We start from the raw sequence: 26,929 nt of genomic DNA on the forward strand, positions 1-26,929 counted from the left end.
TATGGAGATTATTAGTTATATTAACTTAGTGATTTTAATATTATATAATCTGTTTAAAATGTAGAAGATATATAGGTGTAAACTTGAAATTATACTCCCCCGTGAAGAAAATTGGGTGATTGGCAGCCAAGAATTTAACAGATAGCAGAAAAAATCAGTAGTAGTAAAACTACAATCCTACAGTGGCTCATATTCCTTCATATTTTCTCACATTCATCATTGTTACGGCTTTAGGAAAAGTTTTAAAACACTGAAAGGAAAAAAATGTGAGCTGATTGTTTTCAAAGTTTCAACTTTAGGGAAGACTGAGAAAGTAAGTGTTTCAGGGTATTACAATTGTTAGAGAGAGGTGAAACTGACAAAAACCAAAGACTATAACAGTGCTATCCTGTTGTAAATTCCTCACTCATAAATTTAAAACATTTGAATAATTTCTGTTTTTAGTCTGTGTAGTCTCTTAGGATAGAATTTTGTAAGTTAACTGGTAAAACTTTTCTTATGACCTAAATTTGTCCTTTCCAGATTTCAGAGTCCCTAATTGTAATATAAAAGGGTTTATTTCATGTTCAGCCATTCTACTATAATCCCTCCAGTAGGCTATAGACTGTAGCCTATTTTATATCTTTAGTATGTAGCACAGTATCTGATTAACAGTATAGATATAATAAAATTTTATCAAATTTTATATATTGATTTTTATTTGTTCCATCAAATATACCCTCTAAACTTATGTCCATATTTAATATATTAAAATGTTTAGAAAAATGTGTTTTAAAATAGTCTTCATTACACACTTACATGACCATGTTTAATGAGAAACCTGGTGTGGACACAATGACTCTGATTTGACCAATAAGTCTTTGTGATTGAGCCACTTTTTCACGGACTTCACCTCCCACTGTTTACATTGGTACAGAATTATTACCCAAAGTTCATATTTTACATTAGGGTTCACTCTTGGTGTTTATACATTCTTTGAAAGTGTCTCAGTCATGTCCAGCTCTTTACAACCCCAATGGACTATATAGTCCATGGAACTTTCCAGGCCAGATCCCTTCTCCAGGGGATCTTCCCATACATTCTTTGGGTTTTGACAAATATATAATGACGTGTATCACCATTATAGTATCATACAGAATAGTTTCTCTGCCCTAAAAATCCTCAGTGCTTTGCCACTACATCCCTTCCTCCTCCACTGATCTTTTTACTGTCTCCATCATTTTGCCTTTTGCCGTTGTTTTGTGTCATGTGGAATCATACAATACATTTCATATTGGCTTCTTTCACTTTGTAACGAACATTTAAATTTTTTCCATGTCTGTTCATGGCTTGATAGCTGATTTCTTTTTCTTTCTTTTGTTTAAATTGTGGTTAAAAAAAACATAAAATTTACTCTCTTAACCATTTTTTTTCTCTTAACCATTAAGTGTAGTGTTAACTATATTTAAATTCTTGTGTAACAGATCTCTAAAACAGTTTCATCTTGTAAAACTAAAATTCTATACTAATTGAACAATTTCCCAGATCTCCCTCCAGCCCCTGACAACTACCATTCTACTTTCTGTTTCCATGATTTTGACTACTCTACATATCTCATATAAGTGGAATCATATAATATTTGTTCTTTGCAGTGGCTTATTTCACTTAGCATAATGTCCTCAAGTTTCATCCATGTTGTAACATGTAATAAGATTTCCTTCTCTTTTTGTAAGGCTGAATAATATTCCATTGTGTGTGTATATATATATATAAAACATGTTTCCTTTATCAGTTTATCTGCTAATGGACATTTGAACTACTTGCACCTCTTGGCTGTTGTGAATAATGCTGCGGTGATTACAGGTGTACACCTATCTCTTTAAAATGATGCTTTTGATTCTTTTAGGAATATACCTGGAAGTGGGAGAGGCCTTTCTCTTTGACTAGAAACTTTTGTCTTTGAACTTCCTGGTCTAAAAATAGGTCCCTCTCCCCTCTCACTGTGTATATCTTTATCCTATCCAATTTTTCTTACTAATACTTAACTTTATGCTGCTGCTGCTGCTGCTAAGTCACTTCAGTCATGTCCGACTCTGTGTGACCCCATAGATGGCAGCCCACCAGGCTCCACCATCCCTGGGATTCTCCAGGCAAGAACACTGGTGGAGTGGGTTGCCATTTCCTTCTCCAATGTGTGAAAGTGAAAAGTGAAAGTGAAGTCGCTCAGTCATGTCTGACTCATAGCGACCCCGTGGACTGCAGCCTACCAGGCTCCTCCGTCCATGGGATTTTCTAGGCAAGAGTACTGGAGTGGCTTGCCATTGCCACTGATTATAGTATTTTTCTCTCATAGTAGAATGTTAGTTCCATGAGATTAAGAACTTTGTTTTATCCACTGTTTTATCTTTAGAACTCATATTTAATGCCTGTAACATAGTTCAGTTGAGTCGTACAGTCCTGTCTGACTCTTTGCAACCCCATGGGCTGCAGCATGCCAGGCTTCCCTGTCCATCACCAACTCCCAGAGCTTGCTCAAACTCATGTCCATCCAGTTGGTGATACCATCCAACCATCTCATCTTCTGTTGTCCTCTTCTCCTCCTGCCTTCAATCTTTCCCAGCATGAGGGTCTTTTCCAATGAGTCAGCTCTTCGCATCAGGTGGCCAAAGTATTGGAGTTTAAGCTTCAGCATCAATCCTTCCAGTGAATATTCAGGACTGATTTACTTTATAATGGACTGGTTGGATCTCCTTGCAGATCAAGGGACTCTCAAGAGTCTTCTCCAACACCGCAGTTCAAAAACATCAATTCTTCAGCTCTCAGCTTTCTTTATAGTCTAACTCACATCTATACATGACTACTGGAAAAACCATAGCTTTGGCTACACGGACCTTTGTCAGCAAAGTAATGTCTCTGCTTTTTAATATGCTGTCTAGGTTGGTTATAGCCTTTCTTCCAAGGAGCAAGCATCTTTTAATTTCATGGCTGCAGTCACCATCTGCAGTGGTTTTGAAGCCCAAGGAAATAAAGTCTCTCACTGTTGCCATTGTTTCCCATCTATTTGCCATGAACTCATGGGATCAGATGCCATGATCTTAGTTTTTTTGAATGTTGAGTTTTAAGCCAACTTTTCCTTCTCCTCTTTCACTTTCGTCAAGAGGCTCTTTAGTTCTTCACTTTCTACCATAAGGGTGGTGTCATCTGCATATTTGAGGTTATTGATATTTCTCCTGATTCCAGCTTGTGCTTCATCCAGCCCTGCATTTCACATGATGTCAAACAGGTTGACAGTATACATCCTGACGTATTCCTTTCCCAATTTGGAATCAATCTGTTGTTCCATGTCCGTTTCTAAATGTTTCTTCTTTACCTGCATACAGATTTCTCAGGAGGCAGGTAAGGTGGTCTGGTATTCTCATCTCTTTAAGAAATTTTCAGTTTGTTGTGATCCACACATTCAAAGGCTTTGGCATAGTCAAACCAGGGATCAAACCTGGGTCTCCCACACTGCGGGCAGACTTTTTACTGTCTGAGCCACCAGGGAGGCCCCTGAAACACAGTAGGTACTTAATAATAAAAATGGAAAGGATGAATAAATTGGATAAAGTAGAAAATTTGTAGTAAATGTGCCTGTATTTAAATATCTTTTGTGTTGTTGTTTTTCTCATTTTTTCTCTTCCCCTTTCTATTTTCAGAATATGAGTGATGCTATGGCAGTATTGCACAAACTACAGACAGGCTTGGATGTAAATGTAAAATTCACTGGTGTTCGAGTGTTTGAATATACACCAGAATGCATAGTATTTGATCTTCTTGATATTCCTTTGTATCATGGATGGTTAGTGGACCCTCAAGTAAGTACAAAATCTTAAATTATATGAACACAAATATAGTAAAAATTTATTAATTTGGCTAAGGAATCTAGGTTTACATTTTCTGATACTTAGATTTTTGTGCTTTTACATGGAATTAGCCACATTATGAGGTTAAGAGCACAGACCTCTAGACTGCTAAATCTGCTCAAGACTTCTGACTATAATTTCATGGAGTTAGAGGCCGACTACAAAGCTGAGTGCACATCCTCACCAACACCTGTTATTGTCTGTCTGTTCGATTGTAGCCATCCTAGTAGGTGTAAAGTTGTATCTCATTGTGGATTTGTTTGCATTTCTCTAATGACCAATGCTGTTGATTATCTTTCCATGTGTTTATTAGCCATTTGTATATCTTTAGAGAAATATCTGCAAATCTCTTGGCCATTTTTAATTGGGTTATTTGTCTTTTTGTTACTGGGTTCTAAGAGTTTTTTGTATATTTATAATATACAAAGTATGTAAGTATGAAGTATATACTTTTAGTGCTTACATTTAGGAGTTTGATCCATTTTGAGTTGATTTGTGTATGTGGTTTGGGGAAGAAATCCAACATTATTCTTTTGCATGTGGATATTCAGTTGTCTCAGTCTCATTTGTTGAAAGATTATTCTTCCCCTCAGTGAATTGTCTTGGCACTCAGAATGATCTTTGTGAAATAAACCCTCCCCTTTATCCCTGCACTCTACTCCTTTCATCAGAAACCTCCACTGTAACTAGAATAAGATACAAAATATGTGGTTTTTTTTTTCAATTTTAATTAGAATATAGTTGATTTACAATCTTGTGTTAGTTTCAGGTTTACAGGGGAGTGTAGTCAGTTATATATATATCCACTCCTTGTTAGATTCTTTTCCCATATAGGCCATTATAGAGTACTGAGAAGAGTTCTTTATACCATACAGCAGGCCCTTATTACTAATTTATTTATATAAAGGAGTGTGCATATGTCAATCTCCCAATTTATCCCTCCTTCCCCTTCCAGCCTTGGTAATCATAAGTGTTTTCTACATCTGTGACTCTCATTCTGTTTTGTAAATAAGTCAATCTGCACCATTTTTTTTAGATTCCATGTATAAGTGATATCATATATCTATCTCTATCTGACTTACTTCACTTAATATGGCAATCTCTGGGCTCATCCATGTTGCTACAGATGGCATTATTTCATTCTTTATAATAAAATACAAAATCTTTATTAGAATTTTTATGATACGTTGCATAATCTAAACTCTGCTTCATGTCCAACTTCGCCTCTTATATAATTCTCTCACCTTTTTACTGCCCTCCAACACCACCAGCTACCTTCCTATTTTTGAGATATACAGAGCTCATTTCTAGCTCAGGTTTTTGTACTAGCTGATTGCCCACTGTGGAACAGTTTTACTCCCCTAACACATTATTCTCCCAAATCTTTCTATTTCTGGTCTCTTCATTATTCAGGTCTTAGATCAAATATCTTGTTAGAGAGGCCCTCCCTTGTTGAAATTAGTCACTCTCCTTTTCCCAAGTGATTATCTAGAATTGTTTATTTACTTGATTAACTGTCATTTCCCAGTAGAGTGTATGTTTTGTGAAGGCTAGGCTCTTATTGTTAAGAACAGTGCCTGGCACATAGTAGAGTCTCAGTAAATATTAACTGTTAAAATGAAACATTCGTGCGTGCATTACCTACAGAGACAGAGAGATCATATAGCAAAGATTTGGTAATGTTTCTTCATCCCTGTCCTTTGGTAAGTGAAAGTGAAGTCGCTCAGTCGTGTCCAACTCTTTTCGACCCCATGGATTATAGCCTATCAGGCTTCTCCGTCCATGGGATTCTCCAGGCAAGAATACTGGAGTGGGTTACCATTTCCTTCTCCAGGGGATCTTCCTGACTCAGGGATCGAACCTGGGTCTCCCACATTGGAGGCAGACGCTTTAACCTTTCTGAGCAGTTAAAGGCTTGCTGTAAGCAGACATCTGTTTGTTTATTTTGGCACTCTGACTCTTGAGAACATCACTGAAAAGTCTAAACATGTCCAGCATCTGATTCCTCCAAGGTAAATCATGTTGGGTCCCGGCAAATAACAGTGCCAGGTAGCCTAGATTCTTGAGGAAAATGAACTTATGGCCTAGGGAACTTAATCCTGAGTTCTTAAAAACTGGATTTAGATCATCCCTCTGACTGTATGTGTAGCTACATAGTGTCTGGCAAACAGTTGAATTGATATGCTTAAAGAAAAGTATATTCTAATGTAGGATCCAAATTGTTCATCAGATTTTTCTGGTCTGCACAGTAGTTTTCAAACTCTTTGGCCTGAGAGCTGTGCTTTTTATCTATTTCTACTTACTTGTTTCATGACTGAAGGATTCTAAAGCTGAGAAAGAAAAAAGAACAAAGCAAAAGCTTAAAATCCATAAGTTTCTGTGAAATATCTCTTGGCACTGGCTGATTCTTTTTATTCTTTGAATATATGTATTGAAAATAATTATCTTGCAAATAAATGTCATTCTCTGGATGGTAGATGGACACTAATTCAGCCACTGAGAAGGTATTTCTCCATTATTGATAATTAATTCTTTAAGCACAACATTGGAAGCCAGATAACAGTGACAATCATACATTCAGTGTGCTGAAAGAAGACAAATGCTAGCCTATTTCCTGTACCCAGAAAAATTATCTCTCAAGAATGGAGAGAAATAAAATCATTTTTAAGATTGACTTCATCTTTTTAAAAAATATTTATTTATTTATTTATTTCTCTGTGCCAAGTCTTAGATGTGGGATCTTTAGTTGCAGCATGCTGCTGCTGCTGCTAAGTCACTTCAGTCGTGTCCGACTCTGTGTGACCCCATAGACGGAAGCCCACCAGGCTCCGCCATCCCTGGGATTCTCCAGGCAAGAACACTGGAGTGGGTTGCCGTTTCCTTCTCCAGTGTGTGATAGTGAAAAGTGAAAGTGAAGTCGCTTAGTCATGTCCGACCCTTAGCGACCCCAGGGACTGCAGCCTACCAGGCTCCTCCATCCATGGGATTTTCTAGGCAAGAGTACTGGAGTGGCTTGCCATTGCCTTCTCTGAGTTGCAGCATGCAAACTCTTAATTGCAGCATGTGGAATCTAGTTCCCTGACCAGGGATCTCACCTGGGTTCCCTGTGTTGACAGTGCAGTCTTCGCCACTGAACCACCAGGGAAGTCCCTAAAGTCATTTTTAGATTAATTGAATTAAGATAGTTTCCTGCCAGTAGACCATTATTTATGGAAATTCTGAACAAGGATTTTGAAAAGAAAGAAAGTGATTCCAGATGGAAAAGTGAGTGGAGAGAAAATAACATGATAAAGTTAAATCATTGTTGACTATATTAAATAATAACATCATCTTTTACAGTTTAAAATCATTAGCATATGCAGAAATAATAACAAGCTAGGAGAAGGGTAAAGTTTTCTAAGGGCCTAGAATTAATTGATCAAGAAGAGAATATTAAGTTCTAAGTTTGATATGATAAGGGTCGATATTGTAGTTCTTATAACTTCTCTGTCCAATATGGTAGCCAAATATGACTAGTTAAATTTAATTAAATATTTACTTCCTAAGTTTCACTAGACACACTTTAAATTGCTCAGTAGCCACCTGTGACTAGTGTATATTTTACTGGGCAACAAAGATTTGGAATATTTCCATTATTACAGCATGTGCTGATGGATAACGCTCCTTTAGAGTAAACATGAAAAGAATAGAAAACATAGTAGGTAACTTCTGGATTAGTAAAAGGGGGAACTTTAATCCAAAATGAAGAAAGGAGAGGTAAAGAAATGTAGAGCTGATGGGAAAGAGAGAACGGTAGATTTAATATATTCAAATATATGAATAATTGTAGTAATATCAGTAGGACTAAATGCTCTAGTTAGAAGTCAGTGATTCTGAGGTTAGATTAAATTATATGTATTAAAATAGTCTGAAGTTGAACGAATGGTTGCAAATAAAAAAGAGATAAAAGAGATGCCATACATTGCTAATCAAAAGAAAACTGATGTACCAATAGTAATATCAGAAAGAATAGACTTTTGAGTCAAAAAGCATTACTAATGACAGAATGTTTAATTTGCTAAGAAGATATAATCATTTCAAATGTGTATGTGTCTGGAGACACCTGGAAAATAAATACTCTGATTGACTGTTTATTCCTTGGACTCATGGAAATCGCCACAGAAAGTAAAGGTCAGTTTTTAACGATGGAAAACAGAATTTGTATGCAACTAATAACATAAGCTTCAAGTACATAAAGCAGAATTGAATAAAAAGAGATAAATTGGTCATACTGGAAGCTTTTACAATACTTTTCACTGTAATCGATAGAAGCAGAAAAGATAATATATATTCTTTTCAAAAAATTAATGAACTTTTTATTTTTGACTAATTCTAGATTTACAGGAAAGTTGCAAAGATAGTACTCAGAATTCCCATACATTCTTCAGCCAATTTCCCCTACTCTTACATGACCATTATACATGTGTCAAAACTTAGAGATTTAATGTTGGTGGCGTGCTGTGATTCATGGGGTCACAAAGAGTCGGACACGACTGAGCGACTGAACTGAACTGAACATTACTATTAACTATATTACAGTTCTCACATTTCACTAATTTTTCACTAATTTTTTTTATGTTCCAGAATCCAATCCAGGGTATTATATTGCATTTTAATCATTGTATCTTCATAGTCTTCCCTTGTCTATGGTGCTTTCTCAGCCTTTCCTTGTTTTCTATGAACCTGACTATCCATTCTTTTTATGCACTAATGAAATTTATAAAACTTGACCTAATGCTGTTATAAAGCCAAGTTTCAACAAATTTATAAGGATTTAAAATGAACGAAGTGTAAACTAATCTCTGACCACAGTGTAATTAATCTAGAAATCAGTAGAAAAGTCAGTAGAGACTGTTTGAGTCAAAAACTCATAATGAAGCAAAGTGTATTTTAAACTATACAGCAACTAAATCTTTCTTAAAATTTGTGAGATTTAGCTAAAACACTTTTTAAAGCCCTAAAAGTCATCTATTAAGGAATAATAAAAGACTGAAAATTAATGAGCTATATATATATCTTAAGAGCAAAAGTATTAAAATAGAAAATAAATATGTAATAAAGACTAGCAAAGCTAAAATTCTTCAAAACAGGCTTGAAGAAACACTTCAAAAAATGGATACCCAGATGACCAGTGAACATATGAACTAGTCATTCAGTTCAGTTCAGTCGCTCAATCGTGTCCAACTCTTTGCGACCCCATGAATCACAGCACGCCAGGCCTCCCTGTCCATCACCAAATCCTGGAGTTCACTCAGGCTCACGTCCATCAAGTCGGTGATGCCATCCAGCCATCTCATTCTCTGTCATCCCCTTCTCCTCCTGCCCCCTGTCCTTCAGACTCTTTTCCAGTGAGTCAGCTCATCGCATGAGGTGGCCAAAGTATTGGAGTTTCAGCTGTAGCATCAGTCCTTCCAATGAACACACAGGATTGATCTCCTTCAGAATGGACTGGTTGGATCTCCTTGCAGTCCAAGGGACTCTCAAGAGTCTTCTCCAGCACCACAGTTCAAAAGCCTCAATTCTTCGGCGCTCAGCTTTCTTCACAGTCCAACTCTCACATCCATACGTGACCACTGGAAAAACCATAGCCTTGACTAGACGGACCTTTGTTGGCAAAGTAATGTCTCTGCTTTTTAATATGCTATCTAGGTTGGTCATAACTTTCCTTCCAAGGAGTAAGCATCTTTTAATTTCATGGCTGCAATCAGCATCCGCAGTGATTTTGGAGCCCCAAAAAATAAAGTCTGACACTGTTTCCACTGTTTCCCCATCTGTTTCCCATGAAGTGATGGGACCAGATGCCATGATCTTTGTTTTCTGAATGTTGAGCTTCAAGCCAACCTTTTCACTCTCTTCTTTCACTTTCATCAAGAGGCTTTTTAGTTCCTCTTCACTTTCTGCCATAAGGGTGGTGTCATCTCCATATCTGAGATTATTGATATTTCTCCCAGCAATCTTGATTCCAGCTCGTGCTTCTTCCAGCCCAGCGTTCCTCATGATGTACTCTGCATAACTAGTCATTAGGGAAATGCAAATTAAAATCAAAATACACACATCAGAATGGCTAACATTTAGAAGTCTGACAATACTAAATGTTGGAGAAGATACGGAATATAGAGAATTTTCATTCCGTGCTAATGATAACATAAACTGATCCTTTGGAAAGCAGTTGGGAGTTAGCTAGTAAAGTTGAGGATAAGACTCAGGAATTTGACAAGGCAAATTTGCTGGAGAAAATCTAGATTTGTGAAACAGGATAAATGTACAAAAAATGTTCATAGCAGTGTTATTTGTCATCACCCCAAACTGAAAACAACTTGAATATCCATCAAAAGAAGAATGAATAACTGTTATAGTCATACTATGGAATGCTATAGTACAATGAAAACAAAGAACAGCTTCTTACCACTACATACAACTACTTAGTATATTATATATTTTCTAAACCATCTATTTTATTCACTGCTTAGTCTTCAGTTTCTCTAATAGCACCTGGTACATAGTAGTACATAAAAGACATCCATATGAGTTAGTTGATGAAATAGTAATGTAGAGATTCTGCCTATGAAAACTTGAAATCTTTCTATTGTTCATTGCTAGTCTATAGAAGTACAACTTATTTTTATATATTGATTATGTATTATTCTAGGTGTATTTTTGTGAATTTCTTAGGATTGAAAATTCAGTACTTTGGAAAGACTTAATGAAGTTGAATACCAAAGATAGTTGCTGTAATCAGTAAGGATGTTCCAAAAAATAATGAAAATCTAGAGATTATACTCTCAAACTGCTTCTTAAGGGCCTAAGTTTTCATTTTAAATAAATTAAAACTGGAAGGCATATTCTTGTGTTGTTTATATAAAATCATAGCCAAAAGATCCACTTTCAAAGAAACAGCCTTATTTTGGCTCTGCGTCAGAAAGTTGACAAGTGAATACAGTTGTGTTTTAAGTTAACATGAAATGCTTAAGATATGTATATAACATTTTCCACAGTTCTCTGCTTTAACTTATTCAATTAACTTATCTTCAGCCAACCATTAGTACACTTGCATGATTAAGAGGCTTTTACCACCCTTAAATTTTGCAGAAATAGAGGAAATAAATTATAGCCTAAAGAAGTTGTTCTCAAACTTTGTTATACAGCAGTGAAATGAAAACTTAGATACTTGAGAAACAACTTGAGTCTCGAAATCTTTTAATTTTTTAAAGCACTCTGTTTAAAAACCACTGTTCTTACTGTTACTTGTGCAAATGTGTCGGTTCTTGTGGTATTCAAGAAGATCATTTGGATATGGAAAGAAAATATTGCCCCTCTTATTTTTTATTTTATTGTATAAATTTTTGTTAATATATTAATTAAGTACATGTAAATAACTTAGAAATATATTTTAGGAATGGGAGTGCAATCGAAGTAAGTTGTTTAGACAGCAGAAATCTATTTTTCTTCAATAGTCAAAGCAAAGTATAATGGAAGGAGAGTAGAGATGCCCAATTTTATTGTCCTATACTTTAAAACTTTGAATTTATTTTTCTGCAGTACCTCTACAGACAAAATAAAAATCATGAGGCAAATATTTTCCCTAAAGAATATATATTAACTTTCCTTTAAGGAAGTAACATTAGTAATGTTTACTTGTATCTCCAATATACTTTGCTAGGAACTAAGTAATAAAATGGGAAACCTTGCTAACCCATAAATTAACATCTTTTAGATTTGCCTTGCTTTAAATACAAAACATTTGTTTTTCAATTTAAATAAAATGGGATTTTCTTAATTTTCTTCCTGAAATAGATTACTTTTAGAATTTTGATCACTTAAATACGTCTTCACAATCTTTAGAAATAAAGTTGTATATAATAATTCCATTTTATAATTTTTTGCATAATTGAAATATAGCTAAGCAGTATTTTTCCTACTATGCTATAGTGAGCTATAAACAAATTTAAAAATTGTTGGGTATTGATTTTAGTGATAACCTTTTAATAAGTAATAATTTTAAATTTAGTATTATATTAGAATAAAACCCTCAAGAGTGATGTAAGTTTTTTTGTAACTGTATTTATAATAACTTTATCATGATTAGTGAGACAGTCATTTGTTTTCTAGATTGATGACATTGTAAAAGCTGTTGGTAACTGCAGCTACAACCAGCTAGTGGAGAAGATCATCTCTTGTAAGCAGTCAGAAAATAGTGAGCTGGTTAGTGAAGGTGGGTGAGTGCTGCTAATACCTGACTTATTCTTGGCAGAATAACTTATCTTATAATTTAATATCTTTTAAATGTCTTAAATACAACTTCTAAAAATAAAAGTGATGCTACCTGTGGGAATTAAAAGAAGTAATTATTTTAAAAAAGAAGTAATTATTCATAAAGGTGCCAGTGAAAGGTTTCTCCTAGAACCCTTTTTACTTGCCTTGTAAAATCAGGCCTGGATTCTAATAAAAATCTTTGGAATCACTTTCTATCTTTGATATGGCCAGTTACCAGGTGTTACTGATAATTGCTCTTTACAAAAAGGGTTATTTGGGAGTATTGAGGGAACTTTATAATTCATCCTGAACACTTTAGTTGACTGAGATGTGTGTTATGGTACTCGTGTTCATTTTAGTAGAGCTCTGCCTTATATTTCAGTACAATATAGTATGTTAAAGTTCTGTTCTGGATCAGAGTATACTCTTGAGCATCAGTTTTCCTAATTCTTAGCTAAAAGCAAGTATTGCTAAATTCATCAATATTGAAATGGTTTCTTTTTTCTTTTTTTTAAACTGTGTTCCAGTCAGTGAAGGGAAGAGCATATTTGAAACCAAAATGCTGTCAGGAACCATAGCATTTGGTATAATTTCCCCAACACCCACTTCACTTTTTCATTAATATACACAATCACTAAGTCTCCTACTCTCCTCAGGTTGAAGGATTAACAGAAGAAAGAGAAATAGTGAAAAGTAGGTGATAAGCTTCATCTTTCTGTCTTAGACACAGTTCTTTCACATGAAGTATAATAAAAATCTGTTATAATCACTACATGTTAAAAAATTAAAGCCAAGTGACTACAGGAGTACCTAAGAACTTATGAAAGAAGATATGTAAGTGAATCTCAAACTATACCGGTTAAGAAGAACCCAACTAATTATTGCTCAATTATCCAGGCATAAATTTTCAGGGATATTGATGATTGATTTGTGTGACACCTCTTTCACTACAGCCTAAGGCAGCAAAGTTTAAATTTTAGGAGAGAGAGGAGCAAGAAAAGCTGTCACAAAAATTGTCTTCCCTTAGTTAACAAAATTCCACTCCCTAGAACATTCCATTCTTTATCCATGCTCTGTAAATATTCTTAGAAAGCAGGCTACAAAGAAATTACCTCTGTGGATTCATACTTTCTCAGTAACTTTCAGTATGTTATTCAATAATAATTGAGAGAACAATTGGATCTAGAAAGTGTTAACAGACAAAATGATAGCCAATAAGTGATATTTGGATGAATATATTTATGAGGTAAGAAACTATAGGAAACACTATTAACAGCATTTTCACCAAGTGAGGCTGCATTGTAACATGGGTAGCACTTATTACACTAGCAGAATGAACAGCAACTGAAAAACAGTTCCTTCATCACTAAAGTGGTTTTACAACTATTTAATATTATTATTTCTCTAGCATTGATTTCTGGGATAATGAAAAAGGTAGCTAATTTGTATAATATTGGTAACTGAGAAGAACATCTTGGTAAAAACAAGAAGGAATCTTCCTCTTTAGCAGTACAGAAGTTCTAGTTAATATATACCAAGCTGATTAATTCCTTGATATATAAATTTTGTAATGGTGAAATTGTGCTTATCAGATTTCCATTTCAAAGAAAAATTATATATGGAATTCAGTACAATTAAAAAGCTCAACTAGTTTTTTGTTTATAAGAAATTACAAATATGTAGTCTGTTTGAAATAAGTATTCAGTCCCAGTGGCTGCATGTATAAAGGCACTATGGCATCAGTAATGAAATGAAAGACCACGATGGACCTTCTTACTTATATAATGTAGCAATTAGGTTTTTTCCATTTTCTTCACCATATTTTCTTGGGTATATTATTCAGCTGGAGAAGTCTGCTTTCTTTTTCTATTTAGCCTTACAACTTTAACTTTCCTTCTGAATCATAAAATATCCCAAAATGTTTTATTATTTCTAATCCTATATTAAAAATTATTGAACTTTGGCCTTAGATGGTAACTGCTTATTTTTTTTTAATTCAAATGTTTCATTTCCATAAGGTGAAGAATACAAGAAATACTTTTACTATCATTCTTTTTTCATGAAAAAGAAATATTATTTAGCTATCGATCAAATAGAATTAGACATTCTTTCAACTTCTTTCGGAACATATTTGTTTTCTTCTGATGGCAGTATTTCGTAAGTAAAAGTACAGAACTTTTCATGTACATAGAATATTTATTATTTGCTGCCTCTTTTGGATGTTAATTTTTTTTGATTCAAGTTATAATGATGGGTTGTAGCATGGCAGCAAAAATCAGCAAGGAAGAAAATAGCTCAGTACTAGCTGCCAGACTCTACAAAGCTTGTCATTAATTCCAGGTGCTCTCTCAGGAATAATTTCTTTAACAACTGTTTCTAGATTTAAAAAAAAAAAAAGCTTAAGGAAATTTTTCCAGCATATTCACTTATTCAAGTACCTATTGAGCCTTTATTATGTCCATAAACACTGAAGGTTATAGTTTGAGTTCATATTATTTTTGATTAAATAATATTGATTTCCTTTTGTTTTTCTTTCCTTTCATTTTGGAAAAACTCCAACCCATAAAATTGGAATAGCACAATGAATATGTGTATATGTACATACATATATTTGTTTCATCTAAATTCACCAATTACTAATGTATTCAAGTTTTACTTTCTGTATTCACACACACACACAATTTTTTCCCTAAATCATGTAATAATTAATTGCTAATATTATAACACTATCCATTAACTCTCCAGTATTTGTCTTCTAAGAACAAAGAATATTCCTCTGTAATCACAATTATCTCAGGAAATTTAGCATTGATACACTACCAGTATCTGACGTACTATTTATATTCAAAATTCCCCAGTTATCCCAATAATGCCCCTTATAACTTTTAAGATTTTTCAATATAGACTTCAATCAGGTATCATTTAATTATCATACCAACTTAGTCTCCTGTAATTTAGAACAGATCTCTATTTTTCCTTTTGGTCTTTTGTAGTATTTACTTTTCTTTATAATCCAGCCTAATTGTTTTATAAAATAGTCCTCAATTTTGATTCATTTGATCGTTTCCTCCTAAGTAGACTTGTGTTAAATATTTTCAGTGGGGTTACTACATAGGTGACATTGTGTCTTTCCTAGTGCATCAAATCGAGTGGCACATCATGTCTGACTATCCCATTGTTGGTGATATTCAAATTTAATTAAGGTGATACTTACCAGATTTATCGGAAAGATGCCCTTTGCCATTTGTAATTAATAAATAATCGCTGATATTATGCTTTGAAACTCCATAATTTGTTTAGTTATGAAAAGTTAAAACTAGATTAGGTTTTTGAATATGTTACTGTTTATAAGTTGGTAGAAGAATTAGGAAACATTTATCTAAGTCTAAATTAAGCTATGCTCTGTGGTTCAGGGAGAAATAAAGTTCAGTTTACATTTATAATGCAATAAATTTGCATTTATAATGAAGTAAATTTTTTAACTTAATACCAGTTAAGTTCCAATCTTCACTTTGCCATAACTAGTTTTATATCCTTAAGCAAATCGCTTCTCTCTGAATCCATGTCCTGATCGCTAGAAACAAATAGCTGAGAAAGACTTTTCTAGGATTAAATTTTCGGAGAAGGCAATGGCAAGCCACTCCAGTACTATTGCCTAGAAAATCCCATGGATGGAGAAGCCTGGTAGGCTGCAGTCTGTGGGGTCGCTAAGGGTCGGACACGACTGAGAGACTTCACTTTCACTTTTCACTTTCACACATTGGAGAAGGAAATGGCAACCCACTCCAGTGTTCTTGCCTGGAAAATCCCAGGGATGGGGGACCCTTGTGGGCTTCTGTCTATGGGGTCACACAGAGTCGGACACGACTGAAGTGACGCAGCAGCAGCAGGATTAAATTTTGGAATTTCATGTATGAAAGTAATGTGCTATAACTCCACTGAATTTTTGTATCTTTTTGAAACGATTTTATAGAGAGGATGTTGTGTGAGTGTGGTATGGAAGGGACATTTAGAAGCATCTTTCTGAAAGTAGTGTTTAATTACATGGATATTCTAACAGCAGTGGTACTTCTCACAGAGACATAATGCTTACATTTTAAATGTTAAGATAATAGTAAGTGCTTTAGTATATAAATAATACATTTCACTCAGTAACTTAGTACTTAGCAAGAAGTTGCAGATGTGCTATAAGTTTCCTTTGGCTGTGGCTTTCTGTATAACTTTTTGCACTTCCCCTCCTACCTTACCAATTCCTTGGAATAGTGTGGTATATTGGTAACTTTTTACAACCCGTTTGTAGCTGGAAGTGCTATGGCTTGACGCTGAAAGTGAGGGATGGGCCCTGTCAACTATAAATTGACACTTGCCTGTCAACTACAAATTGGCACTTGCTGAGAGCATTTGCCAGCAAGTGAAGAACAAGGGCATTTGCCATCTCTCTGTGCTGCTTCAGCTGCTGACCTTCGACACTCCCAGAAGGGAGTTCAGTGTGGAGAGTGAGGCACTCTGTGCTCCAGGGAAACTGGTGTAACAGGTCTTTAGATAGTAAGATATTTTCAGGAATAATTTCATGATCCCAATCTTTGCAACTCCTCATAGCTAGAAAAGCACTAAATCCCTTCATGGTGACATAAGCTCCTTGTGACTAGCAGAAAACCTTTTGTAAAATGAGTGCTTGATTGCATTGAACTCCTCCTTCACCAAAATCTTGTATTATTACCTTCCTCCACTAGCTCTTTGGACCAGTCTCTCAGAGCTATCTGAGGTGCTATCTCTTGGGCTGCAGCCTTCATTTTGCCCCAAATAAAACTTAACCCACAATTCTAAAAAATAAATAAAAGTAAGGGATGATAAGGGAGTGGAATAAACCTGTATTATACAGCTGCCTCTAGCCCTACCAAGTTTCTACCAACTTTTTTTTCAATTTTTTGTTTAGGTGTCAGTTTCTTAACAGATTCATCTTCACTCCCTATATCTGCACTTCCCTGCTCACTTATAAAACTTTTTAGAGCATTCTCCTCCCCTCCATTCCTTTTTAAAGAAAGGGAGCAAAAGGAGAAAGGAAGAGAAAGAAGAAAAGAGAGAAATACAAGCTTTTAAAATATTTATACGATTGATTTTTATTATTACTGAAAGTTATGTCCCGTAAAGTTGCTGTGAACTCTGAGTTGGCCAATACCAAACCACTACTCTCAAGGGAAACAGAAGATTAGGTAGCTGTGAGCTTCTGGTCACATTTTCATCAGCTCGTCAAGAGATAACCTTGTTTTTTGTGTGTGTTTCTGTTTAGAGACACCTATGTTGACTCATAAACAGTAAACTCATAGCCAACAGCCCTGTAACTCATGCCTGACTGAAGCTGTGAAAAATATGTATTGTCTTTATAAGGCACATCACAACATTTGTGTGCTTAGGAACACTAACTTCAACATTATACTTAGGAACCATTTTACACATTAAAAATCACCCCAAAAAGCACAAAAATTTCACAAAATGTGAAAAATGTGGCATTAAATAGAACATGAAAATGACACTTTTCACAGTATGAGAGCTGAAACAAGAAGGCACAGTGTTGCTTATTTTGCCTTCAGTGGGGAATGTGCATATTGGGTAACTCAATTTTTTTGCTATTTTGTACATACTTAGGAATGCAATAAGTATTTATTTTTAGAGTTATAAATTTTAGATAGGCAAATTCGCAGATATGAACCCATGTGAATAATGAGGATTAACTGTACATACATATCTTTTTTTTTTAACTGTACATACATATCTTTTAAATTAAACCCCAGAAAGCTTCTTTGTATTTCATTATGTTTGAAAAGAAAAGAGATGATTTCTATTTCTGATCTTAATATATCTATATAATGAGTGGCATATGTTGAAGGAGAATAGGATAAAAATGTCATCAGTTACTCCACTGTTTTCTGTTAGGTTTTATGCCTACTTTTAGTTTTAAGGCAAGAATTGAACAGTTTGTGAATTGAGAATTATATGAGATCTTTGTCAAAATCTTAAGCAACTCAGTTTCTTGAAGCTGCTTTTAATTTCTAAACACCTATCCTTTGGGGAAGTGGTTGTTAACATACAACTTTTGCTCCTACCCACTTTTTAAATTGCTAACCCTTGTCTTCTCATTTGTTATATTGGGTTTTAGTTTTATTGTGTCTGTTTCTTTTATTGAAATTCTTTGCAAAAGTACGTGTGGTATAAGTAAATGCATTTATTGATAAAAAGAATTTCAGATAATTATTTCTTTAGCCTGGAAATGTCAGACACATCTTCCATAGCAGAATAAGAAAGAAGAATCTCCAGTTTGGCACCATCATGTTATAATAGAAAAGTCTTATTTTGATTGGCCTTTCTTCATACTTGAGACACAGTGTAAATAGAAAAACTTTTTAATTTTGAAGTTATTCTTCCATTTAATATTATGCATTGGTTCCTAGGCTTTGTAGCTGAGCAGTTTCTAAATAACACAGCCACTCAACTGACATACCATGGATTATGTGAACTAACTTCAACGGTTCAGGAAGGAGAACTTTGTGTGTTCTTTCGGAATAATCATTTTAGCACCATGACCAAATACAAGGTATGATATAGAAATAGCTATTGTTATTCTGAACTAAAGGAGCTTGATTTAGAGGTGTCTTATGATCTGCTTCAAAATAAAAAAAATTTAGCATAATATTCTTTAAACATCAAATTACAAAAGTAATTATTAATTCTTTAGAGTGGAAATCAGTTTTTTGTATTTATTTAGGTCTCAACTCCCTTTGCACAGATTACTGCATTAAAATGTATTTATTTTCTTTCTAAGGAAAAAGAAGATAAACCCTAGAGCTAGAACTAGGATGACTGCTGATGATGGATGTTTACATTTGAGATCTAAAGGACTTTAGAGGAAAGAATCAGATTTGTTTGCATGATAGTGTTTTCTATTATTATAGTTATCAGTGTGACTTTAAATTCTTTTTATTGTGCCATTTATGGCTTTGCCAAAAAAAGCTTACTGATTCATCCCTCTTGTTATCTCTTCAGCTGTTCCATTTTTAGAGCTGCCACCTAATTCAGGAGTTTATCAACTTATCGCTAGACTTCTGTGACAGAATATTGCTCTGATCTTGTCAATAATATAGCAAAAATGTTCAGTAGAACCCAGTTCCTAGAGGATAAAAATGCAAGATATTTTCTACTGTCCCCTTGTGCCAACACTTTGCTTCAGCCATAATGGTCTGTCTACTCATTAATAACCCTTCATCCCTGTATACACTTTATGTTTTCCGATTTATGCACCTTTATTGCCATTTCTATTGGAGAAGGAAATGGCAACCCACTCCATTGTTCTTGCCTGGAGAATCCCAAGGACGGCGGAGCCTGGTCGGCTGCCGTCTTTGGGGTCGCACAGAGTTGGACACGACTGAAGTGACTTAGCAGCAGCAGCAGCAGCAGCAGCATTGCCATTGCCATTTCTTACTCGTTAATCCCTTTGTTTACATTCTCACCCCCCTTTTCTTTAGAAGATTTATTGATTTTTTTTAAAAGTCTGTACTATATTTATTTATATTTTGGCTGTCCTGAGTCTTTGTTGGTGCGCATGGGCCTTCTTTCGTTAAGGCAGGCAGGGGCTACTCTCTGGTTGTGGTGCTCAGGTGTGCCTTCTCTTGTTGCTGAACACAGGCTCCAGACCACCATCTCAGTAGTTGTGGTGCATGGGCTTAAGTTGCTCCACAGCATGTAGGATCTTCCTGGACCACGGATCAAATCTATGACCCTGCATTTACAGGTTGATTCTTTACAACTGAACCACCGAGGAAGCCCCCATTCTCACCCGTTTTTGCCTATCTGGTTTTCACCTATCATTTAAGAAGCATTTCAGATACTAACTCTTCAGTAAGCTACTTCTTTTCTCCTTAAACCAGTGGTTCTCAACCCAGATTGTTTGCTAGAACTGCCTAGCATACAGTTTTAAGGGAGCTCTTAAAAAAATTCCAATGCCCAGATCCCACCACGATCTCAATTAAATCAGAATCTGTAGAGGTGGGACCTGAGTATTTTTAAAAACGCTTTCCACGTGATTTTTTAAAAGTTTAAAAAATTTATTTTTGGTTGTGCTGGGTCTTCACTGCTGCCCATGGGCTTTCTTTAGTTGTAGCGAGTGGTGGCTGCTCTTCCTTGTGGTCATGGGCTTCTCATTGCAGTGCTTTCTCTAGTTGCAGACCACAGGCTCTAGGTGTCAGGCTTCAGTAGTTGTAGGGCATGGGCTCAGTAGTTGTGGCATGCAGCCTCAGTAGTTGAGGTGTGCAGGCTTACTGAAGTCAAGAATCTGACTTCGTGTTTCCTTCAACACATTAATCAGTGAACTGTAAAAAGCAGTATAAAATAATGATTTGTTTGCTTATATAGGAATACTCTATGGACCCAGCTTTCCTACTCTGCTGTTTGTTACAGCAAGGGTTTATTTGTATTATTGCCATATTTAAGCTAGATGTGTGATAGGTGTGGACCCAGCTTTATCCATATTCCTCAGAAATCTAAGGCCAAAGAACTACAAAATCAGAATTATTGCTAAATAATAAATACTGCTAGGTCATCTTGCTTTATTTTACCTTATCTCCTCAAGTTCACATTTTGTTCATTCATTTAATCAAATATCTATTGGGCATGATTATGACTGAGTGCTCAGCTAAGTACCAGGACTGCAGCCTGAGCAAGGCGCTCCTGATTTGGCAAGGGAAACATGTTAAATAACTGCACAAGTAGTTATCATTTCTACTGAGATTTACTCTGTAAAGGCTGCATACAACATGCTGTGAGTACTTTTATTAGACTTATAACCTGTTTGAGAATGTCAGGAAGAAGGGGGTTGCAGTTAACTAAGCAGACGGAGCATGTGTGCAATGCCCTGAGGAGGGAAATAACCTAACTTTGTAAGGAGTTCAAAGAAGGCCAATGTGACTAAAGCATAGAAAATAGGAGGCATGATGTAAGACTCAAGAAATAGACACCAGATCTTGTGGAGTTCTCAGTTAAAAGGAAAAATAGGGAATTCCCTGGTGGTCCAGTGGTTGGGACTTGGCACTTTCACTGCCAGGGCCTGGGTTCAATCCCTGGTTGGGGAACTCAGATCCTATAAGCCACAGTTCAGTTCAGTTGCTCAGTCATGTCTGACTCTTTGCCAACGCCATGGACTGCAACATGCCAGGCTCCCCTGTCCATCATCAACTCCCAGAGCTTGCTCAAACTCATGTCCATCAAGTCGGTGATGCTATCCAAAAAAAAAAAAAAAAAAGGAGAAATAGACCTTGGTCTCCTAATGGCCTAATGGTTCCTTTTGTTCTTTCTCTCTCTCTTTTTTCATTTTGCTTATTAGCAGGGGTGAGATAGTTCAGTTGAGAAAACAAGGTCTCTGGCTGTCATTGGTGATTATTTTACAACTTCCCAAAATTGAACTTTAAATGTTATCTTTTTTTTTTTCTTCAATCAAGGCCATACCCCTGTCCTGTAAGTCCTTTAATAGTCATCTAGGTATTTGAAGTTTTCCTATGTGGAGAAGGCAGTGGCACCCCACTCCAGTATTCTTGCCTGGATAATCCCGTGGACAGAGGAGCCTGGTAGGCTGCAGTACATGGGGTCGCTAAGAGTCGGACATGACTGCGCGACTTCACTTTATGTGGTTGGAAAGAGTGTCCCTCTCCTAGAACTCATTATATATTAGGTTTGTTTCTGGATTGAGTATGCATTTCTGTGAGATAATGATAGCTGAGGGAATGTGTGCATCCTGCTGTTTCTCTACTTCTAAGTTTTCTCAGTGAACCTTATTTCATGGCTAAACAGTATATCACTAGTGATGATACACCTGCCCCTTGTATAACATTAACACATTATTGACTGAAAACCTATTAATGCCATAGGCATTAGTTTCTGCAAAAATCCCCTGGTCAATAATGTGTTGAGATGCTTTGGACTTTGAGGCAAGAGTGAACATGTATTTATTTAGGAGACTATTGTAAGAGGGCAAGTAAGAGATTGTAGTGACTTGAACTAAGATTGTAAAGAAATAGAGAATAGACAGATTCCATAGACATTTAGGAGATATAACCAACCAGATTTGGTGGTTAAGATGGATAGAAATTATTTCAAGCATTTTTCCTGACTACAATGATATGAAACTAAAAATCAGCCAAAGAAAGAAAAATGAGGGAAAAAAATTACATGGAGGCTAAACAATATACTACTAAAAAACTAGTGAGTACCAATGAAATCAAAAAGGAAATTACAAAACATCTTGAGACAAATGACAATGAAAACAACTTACCAAATCTCGGGGATGCAGCAAAAGCAGTTCTCAGAAGGAATTTTGTAGTAATACAGACTTCCTCAAAAACAAGAAAAATCTCAAACTACTGAACCTTCCACCTAAGAGAAGTAGAAGAAGAACAAATAAAATTTGAAGTCAGCAGAAGGAATAAAATAATAGTGATCAAAGAGGAAATAAAACAGAAATTTTTAAAAATTGAAAAAAATCAGTGAAACCAAGAGCTGATTGTTTGAAAGTATAAACAGCAAAATTGACACCTCTAGCCAGGCTCACCAAGAAGAAAAGAGAGAGGACCCAAATAAAGCAAAATTAAGGAGGAAAAATAACATCCAGTATTGTGGAAATTTTAAAAACTCATAAATTCTGTGAATATATGCCAACAAACCTAGAAAAAATGGACAAGTTTCTGTAAACAAGTTTGTCAAAACTGAGTCAAAATGAAACAGGTAATTTGAACAGAATGATCACTAGAAATGAAATAGAATCTATAATCAAACAAACAAACAAACCCCCAAACCAAAAACTCCTGGCAAACAAAAGTCCAGGACCAGATGCCTTTACTGGAGAATTCTACCATACATACAAAGAAAAACTTACCCCTCTCAAAGTTTTCCAAAATACTGAAGAGGAAGAAACACTACCAAAATCATACTGTGAAACCACCCCTGATAGCAAAACCAGACAAAGATAACCACAAAAAAAGAAAATTACAGGCCAGTATCTTTGATGAATGTAGTTGCAGAAATTCTCAATGAAGTATTAGCAAACTGTATCCAGCTATACATAAAAAGGATCATATACCATGATCAAGTTGTATTTATTCCAGAATTGCAAGGATCGTTCAAGATATGCAAGTCAGTCAATGAGATGACAGCCACCTGATCATCTAAATAGGTGCAGAAAATGCATTTGGTAAAAGTCAACACACATTCATGATAAAAACTATCACTAGGAGCTTCCCTGGTGGCTCAGTGATAAAAAATCTGCCTGCCTATGTAGGAAATATGGGTTCGATCCCTGATCTGGGAAGATCCCGCTTGCTGTGGAACAGCTAAGCCCAAGAAACACAACTGATGAGCCTGTCCTCTAGAACCTGGGAACCACAACTGCCGAGCCCACATACCACAGCTACTGAAGCCTGTGTACGCTAGAGCCTGTGCTCCATAACAAGAGAAGCCCATGCACTGTAACAAACAGTAGCCCCTGCTTGCCACAACTAGAGAAAAACCTGCATAGCAACAAAGATCTAGCACAGCCAAAAATAAATAAAATTATTTTTAAAAAAATCTCAACAAAGTGAGTATAGAGGAAACCTATTTCAACATAATAAAAGTCATTTATGACAAACCCATAGCCAGTAAAATACTCAGTGGTGAAAAGCTGAAAACCTTCCTGCTGAATTCAGGAACAAGGCAAGGATGCCTGCTCTCATCACTTCTATTCAGCATAGTATTGGAAGTTCTAGCCACAGCAAACAGATAAGAAAAGTAAATAAATTGTATCCATATTGGAAGGAAAGAGGTAAAACTGTCATCCTATGCAGATGACATGATTCTTTATACAAAAGACCCTAAAGCTACCACACAAAAACTATTATATCTAATAAGTTCAGTAAGGTAGTAGGATACCATATTAATATACAGAAATGTGTTGAATTTCTTTAAATCAACAAGTATCAGAAACATTATTTTAAAAGTCCTGTTCAAAATTTTATCGTGAAACCCCTCCAAACAAACAAACCTAGAAGTAAACCTAACGAAGAAAGTGAATGACCTGTATACTGAGAACTATAAAACATTGGTAAAGGAAATTGAAGCCAATTCAAAGAAATGGAAAGATATCCTGTGCTCTTGGATGGAAGAATTCATATTATTAAAATGGCCATACTACCCAAAGCAATCTACAGATTTAATGCAATCCTTTTCAAATAGCCCATGACATTTTCTGCAGAATTAGAACAAACATTCCTAAAATTTATAAGGAACCACAAAAGACTTAGAATTGCCAAAGCAATCCTGAAGAAAAAGAACAACTGTAGGCATAATCCTCCCAGACTTTAGAATACCACGCCACCTCATGCGAAGAGTTGACTCACTGGAAAAGACTCTGATGCTGGGAGGGACTGGGGACAGGAGGAGACGGGGACGACAGAGAATGAGATGGCTGGATGGCATCACCGACTCGATGGACATGAGTTTGAGTGAGCTCCGGGAGTTGGTGATAGACAGGGAGGCCTGGCGTGCTGCAGTTCATCGGGTTGCAAAGAATCGGACACGACTGAGCGACTGAACTGAACTGAACAGTCATCAAAAAGCATCAGGGGGAGGGAAGCATGGAGTTGACACAAAAACAGATATATGGATCCAGTGAAACAAGGTAAAGAACCCAGGAATAAACTCACACATCTATGGTCAATTAATCTTCGACAAAGGAAACAAGAATAGACAGTGGAGAAAATGCAGTTTCTCTAGGAAGTAGTATTGGGAAAGTCGGACAGATGCATGTAAATCAATGAAGTTAGAACATTCCCTCAAACCATATACAAAAATAAACTCAAAACGACTTAAAGACTTAAATGTAAGACATGACACCATAAAACTCCTATGCCACCAAATTGGGACAACCTTAAAAAAAATGGACAAGTTTTTATAAACCTACTGCTTGCTAAAACTGAGTAAGAAGAAACATACTTTGAACAGACTGATCACTAGAAGTAAAACAATCTGTTAAAAAAAAATTTTTTTTTTGGATCACAACACCAAAAAACTCCCCCAAAGCCCAGACTAGATAGTTTTACTGAAAAATTCCACCAAACATACAAAGAACTTATCTTTCTCAAACTATTCCAGAAGACTGAAGAGGAGGGAACATTACCAAATTCATTCTATGAGGCCATTACCTAGAAGAAAACATAGGCAAAACATTCTTTGATAAATCACAGCAGTATTTTCTTAGATCAGTATCTCAAGGCAAAAGAAATAAAAGCAAAGATAAAAGGAACCTAATCAAATTTAAAAGCTTTTGCACAGTGTAGGAAATCAACAACAAAAAGGCAACCCACTGAATGGGAGAAAACATTTGCAAATGTTGTGTCATATAAGGGGTTAATTTCCAAAACATACAAAGAACTCATACAACTAAATTAAAAAAAAAAAAAAATCAAAAATTAGCAGAAGACCTAAATAGACATTTCTCCAAAAAGACATACAAATGGCCAACAGGCATATGAAAAAATGCTCAAAACTGCTAATTATTAGGGAAGTGCAAATGAAAACCACAATGAATATCACTCACACTGGTCAGAATGGCCATCATCAAAAAGTTTATAAGTAATAAATGCTAGAGAGGGTGTGAAGAAAAGGGTAAACTGTAGGTGGGAAAGTGAATTGGTATAGCTACTATGGAAAACAGTATGAAGATTCCTCAAAAAACTAAGAATAGAACTACCATATGATCCAACAATTCCACTCCTGGGTGTGTATCCAGAAAAGACAAAAACCTTAGTTGAAAAAGGTAAATACATCCCTGTGTTCATAGCAGCACTATTTGTAATAGCCAAGACATTGAAGCAGCCTAAGTGTCCATCAACAGATAAATAGATAAGGAAGATGAGAAAGGATAGACATTTTCATAGGTGAAAGGGATAGACCTTTGATTTAAAAAGAGACCTCTTCATCATAAAGAAGGGAAAGAATAGACATAATCATAGTGATTATGACTATAGGTTCCTCTGCCTTTTCTAAATTCAGCTTGTATATCTGGAAGTTCTCGGTTCATATACTGCTAAAGCCTAGCTTGAAGGATTTTGAGCATTACCTTGCTAACATGTGAAATGAGTGCAGTTGTATGGTAGTTTGGACATTCTTTGAGGGATCAAAGTGCCAGCATTCACTGGATCATAGAGAAAGCAAAGGAATTAAAAAATACATCTACTTCTGCTTCATTGACTATGCTAAAGCCTTTGACTGTGTGGATCACAAAAAGTAATGAAAAATTCTTAAAGAGGTGGGAATACCAGACCACCTTACCTGTCTCCTGAGAAACCTGTATGCAGGACAGAAAGAAACAGTTAGAAGTTTATATGGAACAACAGTCCAAAATTGGGAAAGAAGTATGTCAAGGTTATATATTGTCACCCTGCTTATTTAATTTATATACAGAGTACATCATGCGAAATGTCAGGCTGGTTGACTCATAAGCTGGAATCAGGATTTCTGGAAGAAATATCAACAACCTCAGATATGCAGGTGTTACCACCCTAGTGACAGAAAGTGAAGAGCTAAAAAGCCTCTTGATGAGAGTGAAAGATGAGAGTGAAAAATCTGGGTTAAAACTCAACATTCAGAAAACTTAAGATCATGGCATCTGGTCCCATCACTTCATGGCAAATAGATGGGGAAACAGTGACAGATTTTATTTTCCTGGGCTCCAGAAT

General features: G+C 35.6%; 1 protein-coding gene across 2 annotated transcripts in view; it reads left to right on the forward strand.

The window, feature by feature from the left end:
* Positions 1-26,929, forward strand: part of MINDY2 (MINDY lysine 48 deubiquitinase 2) — a 76,580-nt gene that overhangs the window by 36,444 nt on the left and 13,207 nt on the right. The window contains exons 4-6 of one of the 2 annotated variants that reach the window (XM_055435608.2): positions 3,675-3,833; positions 12,030-12,132; positions 18,623-18,765. In XM_055435608.2, coding sequence (XP_055291583.2) covers positions 3,675-3,833; positions 12,030-12,132; positions 18,623-18,765 — 405 coding nt within the window. The remainder of the gene's footprint in view (positions 1-3,674; positions 3,834-12,029; positions 12,133-18,622; positions 18,766-26,929) is intronic. The other variant, XM_055435609.2, reaches the window with a different exon arrangement.

Source organism: Moschus berezovskii, chromosome 9 (genome assembly GCF_049115385.1).
Source record: "Moschus berezovskii isolate FMDL1 chromosome 9, NW_MosBer_1.0, whole genome shotgun sequence".
Classification (NCBI taxonomy): Eukaryota; Metazoa; Chordata; class Mammalia; order Artiodactyla; family Moschidae; genus Moschus; species Moschus berezovskii.